A 12,953-nucleotide genomic window follows, 5' to 3' on the forward strand; every position below is an offset into this window, starting at 1 on the left:
TGCAGACTGTACTGTCGCTTTCCATCAATCCTTCAATCATTGTGTTTGCGCACGGCGTTCCAGTTCGCGAGAGGTTAATGGGAATTTCAATGTGTGTGTGAAGTAATGAAAAGAGTTTATTGTTATAAACATCGACACTTCGCCAGAATGTCGGTGAAAAGGGAAAGCCCATGGACACAACGTCATCTTCGCATGTAATGTTTCGCAGAGACGAGAAGTTCGTAGCCGAAGACGCAAATGTCCTTTTCTGAAATCTAAAAGTGCAAACCATGCAGCTACGGTGGAATATAACAGCTTATCAATTTGTATGCAACTATGAGGGAAAACTGTTATTTTGCCTCTGAAAACATTGTGCATTTTTCTTCAAAATGTGGAAGGCATGAAAGAGATGTGTGGAGCGTCTCCGTGGCTGCTTCGGCGTTTTCAGACATCCAGGGTCTAATCCGCTTCAAAGTGAGTCGAGATAATGCAGACTTGTATTTCACCCGATCACGCGGCAGCAGTTTATGATTTATTGAACTCTCTCTTTGCCTTTGATATACAGCGACTAACGTGGTGTATTTTTTGACCAGGTTGGATTGCTTCGTGGATTTATCATTGCCGTGATCATCAGATAAGAAGGCCTAAGACATTGTCTAAGAAGTCTGGGACCGTTTTCTGATTCGATCTGGAAAGATAGCGTTGGATAAGTGCGCGTGATATGATAGGAGATGAACTTACAACATTATCTGAAGAATAGTTTCGGACATATTAAATTCATGTGTTTGCATACTCACTCTGTTTCTGTTTATCTCCTTAAATCCGTATTTCGAGTCCATTATTTAATGCCCATTGCTCTCTGGATGTAGGCCTACCTTACATTCAATCCCTTGACTTTCTTTTCTCAAAAATATATGTCTTTTTCTATCTCTCAAACTATGCTCTCGCTACTTTCTAGATCCCTCTCCCGCACATATTCACCCAAACCCGCAATCCCTCCTTTGAAAATCAAGCAAAATTAAGGTGAAGAAGTCGAAATATATCCTAATAAATTGGGAACTCGCTAATCTCATCACATTCTACCAGCTTACAGTGATATAAAGATTGTAAAGATGAGAGAGACGAAGCAACATTCTTCCTTGATCGCGTCTGCATTCACGGGAGCAAAGCCGACATCCATCGCCTCCCCTTTCTAATCCCAAAAAGCAAAAGAATGTGATTATAACATTCAAATCGGAATCGGAGTCATGGGGAGCAGAAAACCCTTGGTAGTGGTTCTGATGATAGCCCTGTCGTGTCTGCTTGTTCTCGCATCCACGTCCTTTCTCTACTGCAAGTCGGCGTCCTCGTGGAGCTGCGGCGAGTATCGGTTGAGGGGATGCCCCCAAGTTCCTCCTCCTAAGCCCATTATGGAAACTGCTCCATGGAGTGCCACGCCCAAAGCAGCGAGAAACTCATCGAATCCTCGAATCCACATCCCGTCAAGACAAAGGGGAAGGGAAACACGTGAGTCGCATTTCAACGTAATTATAATCATTTCGGGCTTTTTTTTCTTTTCGATCCTCTCTTCATTCAACACAAGTCTATATGTTGTCCCTTTCATGACTATGTTGTCCATTGTATTTGAGCTCCATTAAGGGTATTCAGTTGTGATACTGAATTTGTTGGTTCGATGTATATTCATACACGATCAATATTCGATAAATGAAAAAAAAAAAGATGACAAGCGATGTAAGCAATCATATCATCTTCCACGAGGTGTAGATTAAAAGAGAACACGCATATAAAATCAAAGTTGTAGGCCTGCTTGGCCAGAATTCCGTGGATAGCAGTGCCACACACGATGCCTCTCTGAACGTGCTCACCTCATACTTATACACACTAAAAAAATCCGGGTCAGAACTGACCCGGAACTGGGTCCGTTGGGGTCACACACCGTTCCGAGTCAGAAATGACAAGGAATGGGGTCAGATATGACCCCATTCCTTGTCATTAATTGGGTCAGGGTGACCCCATTCCGGGTCTTCATGACCAAATTCCATGTCATTTTGACCCGGAACGGTGTGTGACCCCAACGGACCCAGTTCCGGGTCGTGTGACCAAAACGGACCCAGTTCCGGGTCAATTCTGACCCGGGATTTTATAGAGTGCACATTCATTCAAATTTGTATGATTGTAACTGATGTAATTATGTAATGTATAATATGCAAAGATAGACATACTAGGCCTATATGTGTGATGTAAGCTACCCTATTAAACCTATCTTTAGGCCTATGGTTAGAGTAGAGTGGATATAGCGAATATAATTTTGAATGATTTATACGACGTTGCGAAGCATCCGTGTTTCCCGCATTGTTGTTATTGGCAATGTTATCATCCGTTTCATTAGTTTCATTTACATATATGTTTTGTTCTCTTCGATACACTTTTTAACATCAAACAGGGAGGCCGGTTCCGTTCTCAAAGTGCAAGCGCGCCTCAGTGCGACCGCATAACACCCTACCCTTGGCCGCCCTCAACAGCTACCCGGGCTCGGGGAACACCTGGCTTCGCTACCTCATCGAGCGGGCTACCGGAATTTCCACGGGGAGCATCTACTGCGACAAGGCCCTGAAAAAGGGAGGTAAGTATAAAAAATGTAACTCCATACTGTGGCAAGGGGGTATTAGACAGGCGATATCTATATTCCATAATTCCACCCTCATCTTGTTTCCAAATACATTCGAATATATTCGGTTCTACAAAACGCTGAACATAAATTTTAGGGGCCTAGTAGCTAGGTTAATAAATAGACTGTAGTTTTCATAGAAACAGCTAATTGAAATAACTATAGAATTTTTATTCAATCTAAAATATTGAATATGTATGACTTTTTTTTTGGACTGCGAATGTTTAAGTACACCCCCCCCCCCCCCCCCCCCCCCCGCCTCCGACCAAATTAATTGGTGAATTCACCTTTTGGCTGCAACTACGAACCAGATTGTGATGTAGCTGTTCAAAGCATCGGTTATGCAGCATGCCCGCAAATATGATTCCCCTCGAAATGCATGTATACAAAACTTCATTCTTCGATGATGTAGAAATAATGCTCTAATCGTCGTGGTGTATCCTTGTTTTGCAACATATCATCTTTCAAGCATGACAGAAAGTAAATGTGATGTTCAATATTTGTATCTCCGCGAGCAGGCTTCGTTGGGGAGTGCAAACGGGCCACCTGTGGGTGCACGGTGGTGGTGAAGATTCATCTCATCGAGGGGAGATTCAAAGCGTATCCATGGCAACGGGGAATATTGTTGATGAGGAACCCTTACGACGCCCTCATTGCAGAGTACAACCGCCTGAAGGGACGCGGGCATGTAAAGCACGCCCCCAGAACAACATTCTTGAATTCTGGTGAGTGACATTATTACAGCCCCTTCACCAAAAATAATGAAAAAAAAAATGTGTGAAGGAGAAACGTTCTTGCAAAATAGGTTTCATTGTTCGAGTTTTTTTTTTCTTTTTGACTGTTCCATTAATTGAGTGGTCTCATCCCCTTTTATGACTGGTCCATTTAACTGGTTCATTTTTCACAAGAGTGAAAACACCAACCACTGCAGTTTAGCACCGATTCTGACGTCTGATTTATTTCGCCCTGTTATTGCGATATGAAAACTTTTATCTCATATAGATGTGATATTTTCAGGCAGATTTAAAGCAGAACGACGGAGGACTGTCCTCATATGAAAGTAACATTGCCCAGTTGGGGAAAACATGCTAGAAACTGTACTTGATATTCAGACAGTTATAAAGGCATAATTATTGAGAAGATTTAAAAGTATTGGAGAAAATAGAGAATTATAAAAAAGCAAAAAAAGAAAAAAAGAAAAAAGAAAAGAAGTTGCAACAAAATTGCAGCTCCTGTAGAAGCAACCGCGAAACAACCAGTGAACCTAATCAACTCTGAGCGCTTAAAGCGATTGTTGCGGTGTCTATCATAAATACAGCTGACAATGTTGAACAAAAGAGCCTCCTATTGCTTATTCCTTGGTTGCTTCATTCTCTACACAGACTGGGAAAAGTTCTGCTCTGGGCACATCAGACTGTGGAGCAAAATCTTGGAGGACGCGCTTCAAGTCTTCGGCACTAACATTCTGGTTGTTCACTTTGAGGATCTTGTATCGGACCTGGACACGCAGCTCCTAGAAATCGTGAATTTCTTGGGCATTGACGAAGCTATCGTGACAGAAAGGCTCCGCTGCACCCTCGATCATCCAGAGGGTAAGTTCAAGAGGAAAGGCGCGAAACTCGACTTCGACCCGTACAGCGCGGAGCAGAAATCGGCCATTGATAATGCGATCGGACGCGCTATCGACCGTCTGCGCGACGCGAACCTGAAATTGCCGCCATATGCCGCGAATTTCACTTTATGACGACAGCTGCCCTGCACACGGTATTTTCGTGCACCGAACTAGAACGTGAATATGCCCGAATTTATAGACTTGTATCAGCGATAAATCGGACAAATAAGATCGGGTAAATAATAGGAGGAGAGCGCCTGTATATTGGATTTCAATGGAATTTTCCCAGATTGTCAACGAATTTCAAGCGTCATGGTATTCTCGACAGGAATTAAAGCTGTTGCCTTGGATGTTGAGGTTAGTTTACAAGACATTTGACTCGAAAAAGATAGACTAGTTTAGTTGGAAAGGCTGTAAGTATATCATGGCGTTGATGCCACAAAATTGACGTTACGAAAAAATGTGACATTATCTTTGATATCCATGCAAAGGATTGGAAACACGGGAGATGCACTGTTTCAGATTGAAATACATCAAACACTGTCAAAGGAAAGGGGAAAAAGCGAATGTACATGTATGATAGATCATGAAGCTTAATACATAACTTGACATAATCAATTCATTGTCGACACTTTGCTTAAATAAGCAGGCAACCTCGTGCGATGTTGGACAACAGGACGATTAACTCCTGTCCGTCATTTTGATTGAAAAAGAAGAAGAGAGGAATGACAAAGAACAGTCGTGTGACTGTGACGTCATTACTGTTTCTCACCAGCAGCCAACCAATCAGAAACTTCTGAGCCACTATATTCCGAAGTATAAAGTACCGTCTTGTGTAGGGTTATATTGAAGGCCTACGTGGGGTAAATCCTGTTGGGTTTTTTTTCCTAAGTCAGAAGCTTGTGATCACATTCTCATGGGCAATTTTGGACCAATCACAACGAAAGAGTAAAAATTTGGTTATGAGCACAACATTGAGAATTTGATCACACTCAGATCAAGATTTGGAAAGTTAAGAAATTGTGAAGTTTACCAAACATTCTCAAACAGCTGATATGAATATGCAAATGAGTGAGCTGGTGATGCCATCACCTCACAATTATTTTGTTTGTTTAAAACAAAACTAACTAAAATTTACTTTTTCTGCTTAAAAATGTATAACAATGTTACATCCCCCCTGATTAATGATCATACATGTACTGCATTAGCAGTTGAGACTGTTGTGTAGTTGCATAAAAAATTCAAATGTCAAGACATGTGTAGATCCTGCAAACTCTATGGCAAATTGTAAGGCGACCATCAACTCACTCATATCAGTACATTCATTTTACAGTAACTGTTTACAAAAGAACTGTTGTACAAGATTATTAGCAAATTATTATTAGATTATTACAGTAACTGTCCCAAAAAAGAAATGTTTTATACGATTATTAGCAAATTATTATTAGATTATTCGCAAAACCTCAACATGCCATAACTTCCCGATTTTGTTACCTATTTTAGTTTAATTTGCTTTTTTTTTTTTTTTTTTTTTTTTACTGCTTCAATTCAAAAACGTATTCTTTCTCTCAGATTTCTACTAGTCCGGAATTGCTCTTGAATGTATTTGTCAACTTACACTAGTATTCACTAACCCTCCAACACGCTACTGCTGAAATAAGACCAGTATGGAATCACCGTTTGTATTACATAATTTATTTATTGGCAATACTGTACTTACGAGATTAAGTCACGTAAATACACGACTTTGTCATATCAAAAAAGCATGGCGTCCTGGCAAAAGAGTTATTCACACAACAGAAGACAAGACAAAAAAGAAAGGAACAATTATCACGTGACATCTAGCCATTACAAAAAGGGCAATAATGAAAAACATGTAAACATTGTTCCATTTACAAAATAATGTGTTCCTCTTTGAACCTTGATGTGAGAGACTCAACTAAGCCCCTTCAAAAGTTGAATATTTGAGAGTACATCATTATTTATGCAATTTTGTCGAATACACTTTGTATAGACAAGAAACTCAGTTTTTTTTTTCCACTGCAAAGTTTTAAGTATGAGCTGTCCATGTTGCCATTTGTTCCATTTCAATTTCTCTCTCATTGACATCTTGTGTTTACTTACAAAAATGTAGTGTGAATTTGGTGAAACCGAGCCCTATATCCTACAGTGCCCTCCTGCCGATTCTTCGGGTAAAAATACAGACACACGCACATCTAATTTCTGTTGAATAACATGTTCACATAATCTATTATGCTGGAAGATTGAAAGGTCAATAAAGTGGAAACTCAGTAGAACAACACCTCGGGACCAAGACAATTTCTATTTTATATCAGATATTTTATAATCTTAGTAGTCAATAAACAGTACAAAACAAAGGGAATATATTCATCGTGACCGAAGAAATTAGTTTGTTATATCAGGTATTTTGTTATATATCAGATCTTTTTATATCAAGTTTCCACCATATCACTAATAGCTGCATAATCGTCAATCTAAATGTCAAATAAAACTCTGTTTCTCCTATGACAGTGTGATAACATAACTTTGTTTTGACGACTTGTTTGAGTCCTAAATCTCCATTTTTGCAGCTTTATTCTATCTGTGGTTTCCTCGCTACGTCTCATGCAGCATGTTAAGGCTTCGCAAGTACAGTCAACCTTGCTTACATTATGTCGACCTCACATAAGTCGAGTAATCGCCGAAGTCGAGGATCTTTTCAAGTCCTCTTCTCTTTATATTCTACTGATTTTAATCCCTCATAAGTCAAGTTTTCTCCAAGTCGAAGCTATTTCTTCAGTCCAAATAGATTCGACTTGGGCAAGGTTGACGGTATATTATCTGCATGACCAAACAGTCTTAATTAAAGAACCCACAATTTATGATCTCACAATGTTTTTTCATTGACATGTCTCCATGGTGGCCTTTACGTATGACTTAAGTGTAAAAGCATAAAAAATGTTGAAATTCAAGGACTACTTATTTACCGTACTTTTTAAAGGACCAATTTTATTTACGAGGTCAAGACTTGATCTTTCTTACAAAAGAAAACTGAACCATTCTGGTAGTGTTCGGAGCATAAGAGTTGCAAGAAAAAAAAAGTGATCAGAGAATATCATTCTTTATCTACGCTCCTTGTATTCATTCACACATTAACTTTACATTGATTTTCGAGAACTGCATAAATTATTAGGCATGTTTCGAGGGCTTTTCGAAGAAGACCCCCCCCCCCCCCCCCCCCCCCGAAAAAAAAAAGAGAACTATTAAGTAGACACAGATTGATTTCAAGCACTTTTTAAACTCACGTATGACCTCTGGTATGAATTTTGCGTGTCTCGTGCCAATACTCTAGCCTCTAAGCACAATACAGCCTCTTTTTCTGGTGCAGCAAGGGTATCATTATTTTGATGGAAAGATGCAGACTCTACACCACATAAAAAGAAATGTCTGGGACTATATAATACTCGCTATAGGATTTGCTGGCAGAGCACTGTCTGATGCCAACAGACAGGCAAGTGTAATTGCAACAACTTATCTGTAATCAATGAAAGCAATTACAATGAATGTGGGCATGGAATAACATTTGACCATGATTCAAAGATGAAACAGATGTCATAAAGATAATAAAATAACTGTCTGTGTGTTGTCAAAAGCAAAAGCTTTATTTTGAGTGAATTCATTAGTTCTGATGGCTGCAATGTACATGTGCATTTCGACGAGGGGCCAATAAAGATAGGCAAGTACCTCTCATAGTAGCCAGGATAGTACCTTTTAACAATGCAAATTAAATCTAACCCCAAGTCGTTGCGTTATTTTGTCTATACTTCCCTCACTCTTGCTGTTGCTATTCCACTCTTTTCCTTTAAATCTTTATCCCTCTGTTGTTCCTCATCTTGTTTGATGTTGCCTCCCTATTCATCCTTATCCTTCAATAAGTTGCCCCCCCCCCCCCCCCATGGTCCTCAGGATCATCACTGACCCTCCTCTGCCTTTTGTCTGTCCACCCTCCTTTAATCCCCCTCCCTTTACCTGTTGGGCTCCTTGCCTGTGACCTCCAACCCTCCCTTTTTGTTTTCTTTGTTCTGTGTCCCTAGCCCTACCCAGACTGTTCTTGTTGTGTGTAGTCCTTACAATATGTGATTGCTGTCCCTGCCTGTTTGCCATTTTGCCTCTGACGAAGATTCTGCTAGGATCGAAAGCTCAGGCCCCTTTTGACTCCAACTTGTCGATGCTTGTGAATGAAGGTGGGACTTGGTGGTTCATTTCACTCCACAAAGTTTTCTCTCGCAGTTTAAGTACATTCTTTAAATTCTCCTACATCATTCTTCCTTCTCTGGTAAAATTTGACCAGATACTATCCACACTACCAGTCCTTGGTCAGAAAAAATGTAGCACCTACCAACACGAAGAAAATTTGACCACCTTTTATCAATCAGATCATGCTTTTATCAGTGACTGGACAGTAGCATTTCTTCCTCCATGTCTTATAGTATAAAATCAAGGCATATTCAGAGTATGAGTTATGAGGCACAAGAGTTTCCATACTCGTACCATATGTCAAAAAACAAACAAACAAAAACTTACATCGGGAGCCTCCTCAGCGATGACTTTAAAAATAGTGAATCAATTAAAACACAATTTTAGGGGCATGAAACTATGTATAACTCATTAAAAAATCTTACACAAAACCCCAAAGGATTTGCTTCAGTGGTCAAAGAGAAGTGAGAGTCTTTTTAGAGCATGTCAGGAATCCCTTCCCTCCAAGTTCTGTCCATCGTATTCACATTAATATGCAGTTCCAAGAGCATCCAAGTGCTATGTTTGAAAGAAACCGACCCATGACATGCTTTACAAAGATCCATATTTCTCTGTGACCACTGAAGCACTCTGAATGGGGTTTTCCGCAAAATATAGGTAAGATGTTATATTCTGAGACCCTGAAATAGCATTCAGACAGTTTAATCTTATTAAAAATTATCAAGCGGATATCCGATTGTATTTAATTTTTTTTTTTTTGGGGGGGGGGGTGGGGTGGACATACGGTATACTGTTATCTATTCCATTTATATAGAGGCATCAAATTATAAAGCTTACAATATTGAGAACTACTGCATTTCATGCATGTACAGGTAATAACTTTGGAGACAGGCTACAATCAACAACTTGTATGTTCATATTTTCCATATTTCATATCCGAAACTCTGCACATGTAGTTCAATATGAAGAACAATAATCATATGATGAAAACCCCCTCACTAAACCTTGCTCAACTATCCTGCTCAAAGTTATCTATCAAAACACATTTTTTTTTTCCCATTTCCAGTACAGTTGAAGTTAATTTCCTTTGTACAAGAGTCAATAGCCTTCAGGAGTTTCAATATTGGTATACACATATTTGCAGTTCATCGAAAGCACCATCTGTAAGCGATGTTGCATGTTCTGCCCCTCAGTGTCAAAAGGATGCAAATTCACAAGGATTTTTGCATTCTATCCACGCATCAAAGAACTATGATATCTAAAATTGTTGTAGTCTTATATTCCAGTAACGGCAGTAGCGAAGCTTGAAGAATTCATAGCTTTTGAATGGAATGTCCAATTTTCCTAAAACTTCACCGATGTGTTGTGCTAATGTATCTGCATACACTCAATCCGCATATAAGGGTTTCATTCTCACTTCTTGCCAAAGAAGACTTTGACAGTTTCTATTGTTTCAAGTTTGAATGATAACGGCGCTACTGCAATAAGTTTTGCAAAAGGTGGAGGTGGTACTTGGGCCATCCTTTTTGTTTTACAAGAGTGGCTAAGAACTAATGTACAGCAAAAATGTTCGGAGTCAGACCACCAGCACCCATGTGCTTGCAAGTTAAATGTTACCAAATGAAACTGAGAGTGCTTCATATTTTTGCACAGATTTTTCTTTCTGATTTTTTTCTTTCTTACTTCTAATGTATGAGGGGTCCTGGTACATTGCACTAAAGTAGGTGTTGCCAAAAAATCTGACCTTTAAAGTATCACAGGTTGTGTACAAATGTATTCTCAGAATAGCACTGGTCAAAGTCTCTATTTACAGTTTCCAGTGTAAAGTTCAAAGCATAAGAGTGCATCAATCTTAATTCTGGCAGGCAAACAAAAATTAAAAAAATTCTGGCATCACAGAAGACAAGGGCATACTCCTTTTCTCCAAATAAAGAGGATCTGAGTTGATATGTCAAAACACTTTAAAGCCCAGATTTGATGAGACACGGTAAGAGGAATTCAGTGTACCATGATCCATCACGCTTCTGTACAAATCGCCACTCAACCCTTGGGAAATGAGGGTCCACAGTCCCATATCTTTAATTTCAAGTTGGCAGAAATGACTAAGTCATCCTAAAGACATGATAATGAATGATCAACGGGAATGACGATGATAATAAAAATGACAATAGCAGCAGTAATCGATATACTAATGATATTATCATCACCTTATAATTGACATTATTTGTAGTATAATCATCATCATGACTATCTTGACTGCAACAACCATGACGGAAGTTCTTCCCTAATACCAAAACCTACTCACACAAATGATTGCTTAGAGCTTACTACTTTGGGTGGAAATTCCTACTTTGTCGTCCATCACAAGTTAAAAACAAAATCCTGCCTAACACTGCTCTCAATTTTGATTTTGATTTGATTTCTGAATTTTTTTTTGTCATACATAAATGAAATACAATGTATATTGGGGGCAAAAATAGATGATATTGAATAATTTCGTCTTTAACAGTGAACTTTTGAAAGAATCCCATGCGTAATTATCAGTCAGTCTTCTTGCAGAGTTTATCAAAACTACATCTCAATTCAAGTCCCAGAGCAGTATTGACCGCTTCTCAATCTTGCCAATCGAACAATATCTTCAACTTCTAACAGCCCAAAGTATTTTACCACAGCTTTGCAACATTTAAAGGCCTGGCCATAAAAGAAGTACTCTTATTCCATATATCAGTAACAAAAATGCATAGCATTGTAAAAAACTAACAATACACAATTGAGAACCCAAAGTTGACTGTAAGTGTCGAGTTACACTCCTGAAATCAAGGCAAAGCTGCCAATGTTGTAGCACGCCTTCTACTATCCATATTTTTTTCTCCCTATATGACACTAATAGGATATGTCTTGGTTCTCTTTCCGCATATAACAGTACAATGCAATATATGCATTCAAATTCATAAATTCAGTTCTTTGTAAATGCGACATAATTTCAGGACAATATTCTCTGCATCCTTCTCCACTTCCTCATCCACCTTTCTCCTATGCACTCAAAAACTCTCACTGGATCCTCCACTGTGTTATCCCTGGAAGATTGATTGCAATTATTCGTCTCACTCTTAACTATCTTCTCTCTCTCTCTCTCTCTCTCTCTCTCATTAATATTTCAAATTGTGACTACATTGCATTTTTAGCCTTTTTTCTTTCTTCTTCTTCTTTTTGATCTTCACCAGGGCAAAGATGCAACCATATTGGTATTAAAATTTACGACTGGAAGTTTCTTCCATGCAAAATTTTAATCTGAAAAAAATTGGGTAATAGATTATTGGACAAATCTGTCACTTTTCAATGCACCCTGTTCACTGTTCATCCCTCAATCCTGCAGGGCAGTAAGGGCTTACACTGAGCAGCCACCCAAGTGGAAGTCAATAATGTTCACACAATTAAAGGACAAGTCCACCTTCATATACATAAGGATTGAGAGAATGCAGCAATATTAGTAGAACACATCAGGGAAAGTTTGAGGAAAATTGGACAAGCCGTTCAAAAGTTACGAATATTTTAAGCATCGGCGCAGTCACTGCTGGAAGAGACGACTATTACAGTGTATTGATGTCACATGCATACAACTCTATAAGGAAAATAAAAAGAGAATCTCACAAAACTTTACTTTTTGAATAAAGTGCATAGTTCTTTGACTTGCTACTGACGTATTTTAAGGGTAATATTATTCCCTCTGCCTTCTGAAAGACAGAAGTCGAGTGTTCCTTTGTTATGCAAGAAAAATTGAAATATGTTGAATTTTCTTTATCCTTTCTTTATATCGTTGTACTCATGTGACATCACAAGCTATAGTAGTCTGTTCATCCAGCCGTGACTGAGCAGAAATTTCAAAAATTCATAACTTTTTAACGAATTGTCCGATTTTCCTCAAACTCTCACTGATGTGTTCTACTAATATTGCTGCATTCACTAAACCCACATGTCTATGAAGGTGAACTTGTCCTTTAAGTGGCATTTTGACTGCCCTGATCAGGATAGAATTAAACGGCAAAAGATTGTCACTCACAGGTACAATGCCAAAATTTCTCCATGGCATAACTCCCTCCTATATCAAAAGGGTAGTTGATACTACAGCATACACATGGATTGTTTGCTTAGTCTCATTGTAAGACCTACATAAAAGCTTTTTCTTACATGAACTCGGCTCACTCCACGCATTGAATCAAGCTATGCTGAAGAATCAGGTGCAAGTTTCTTCACTTTGTCTCCCTCTACAAATTAAATTTGCTGATCTGTAAATTAACAAACATGTTGGAAAAAAAGGTACCAGTGGGACTCGAACCTGTCATCTACTGCTTTCCGGGCAGCGACACTACCACCAGGCTGTCCCTGGTTGCCGGCAGTGACACGATAAACATGGAACAAAAACCCAAGCTCCGAATT

General features: G+C 39.0%; 1 protein-coding gene across 1 annotated transcript; it reads left to right on the forward strand.

The window, feature by feature from the left end:
- The first annotated feature begins 502 nt into the window (after window positions 1–502).
- LOC139714195 (sialate:O-sulfotransferase 2-like) lies at window positions 503–4,971 on the forward strand. The gene is made up of 4 exons (XM_071625911.1): window positions 503–1,485; window positions 2,423–2,602; window positions 3,166–3,372; window positions 4,030–4,971. Exons 1-4 carry the CDS (start codon window positions 1,227–1,229, stop codon window positions 4,389–4,391), a joined length of 1,008 nt encoding a protein of 335 aa, XP_071482012.1. The 5' UTR covers window positions 503–1,226; the 3' UTR covers window positions 4,392–4,971.
- The last annotated feature ends 7,982 nt before the right edge of the window (window positions 4,972–12,953 follow it).

This window comes from Diadema antillarum, unplaced genomic scaffold (genome assembly GCF_040938485.1).
Source record: "Diadema antillarum isolate AM-2024a unplaced genomic scaffold, OU_Dant_1.0 seq00002187_RagTag, whole genome shotgun sequence".
NCBI classification, from domain to species: domain Eukaryota; kingdom Metazoa; phylum Echinodermata; class Echinoidea; order Diadematoida; family Diadematidae; genus Diadema; species Diadema antillarum.

Coding starts and splice junctions, on each gene's coding strand:
- LOC139714195 (XM_071625911.1), top strand. CDS start 1,227: ATGGGGAGCAGAAAACCCTTGGTAGTGGTTCTGATGATAGCCCTGTCG. Junction 1,486..2,422: donor ACAAAGGGGAAGGGAAACAC/GTGAGTCGCATT, acceptor AACATCAAACAG/GGAGGCCGGTTCCGTTCTCA. Junction 2,603..3,165: donor CAAGGCCCTGAAAAAGGGAG/GTAAGTATAAAA, acceptor CTCCGCGAGCAG/GCTTCGTTGGGGAGTGCAAA.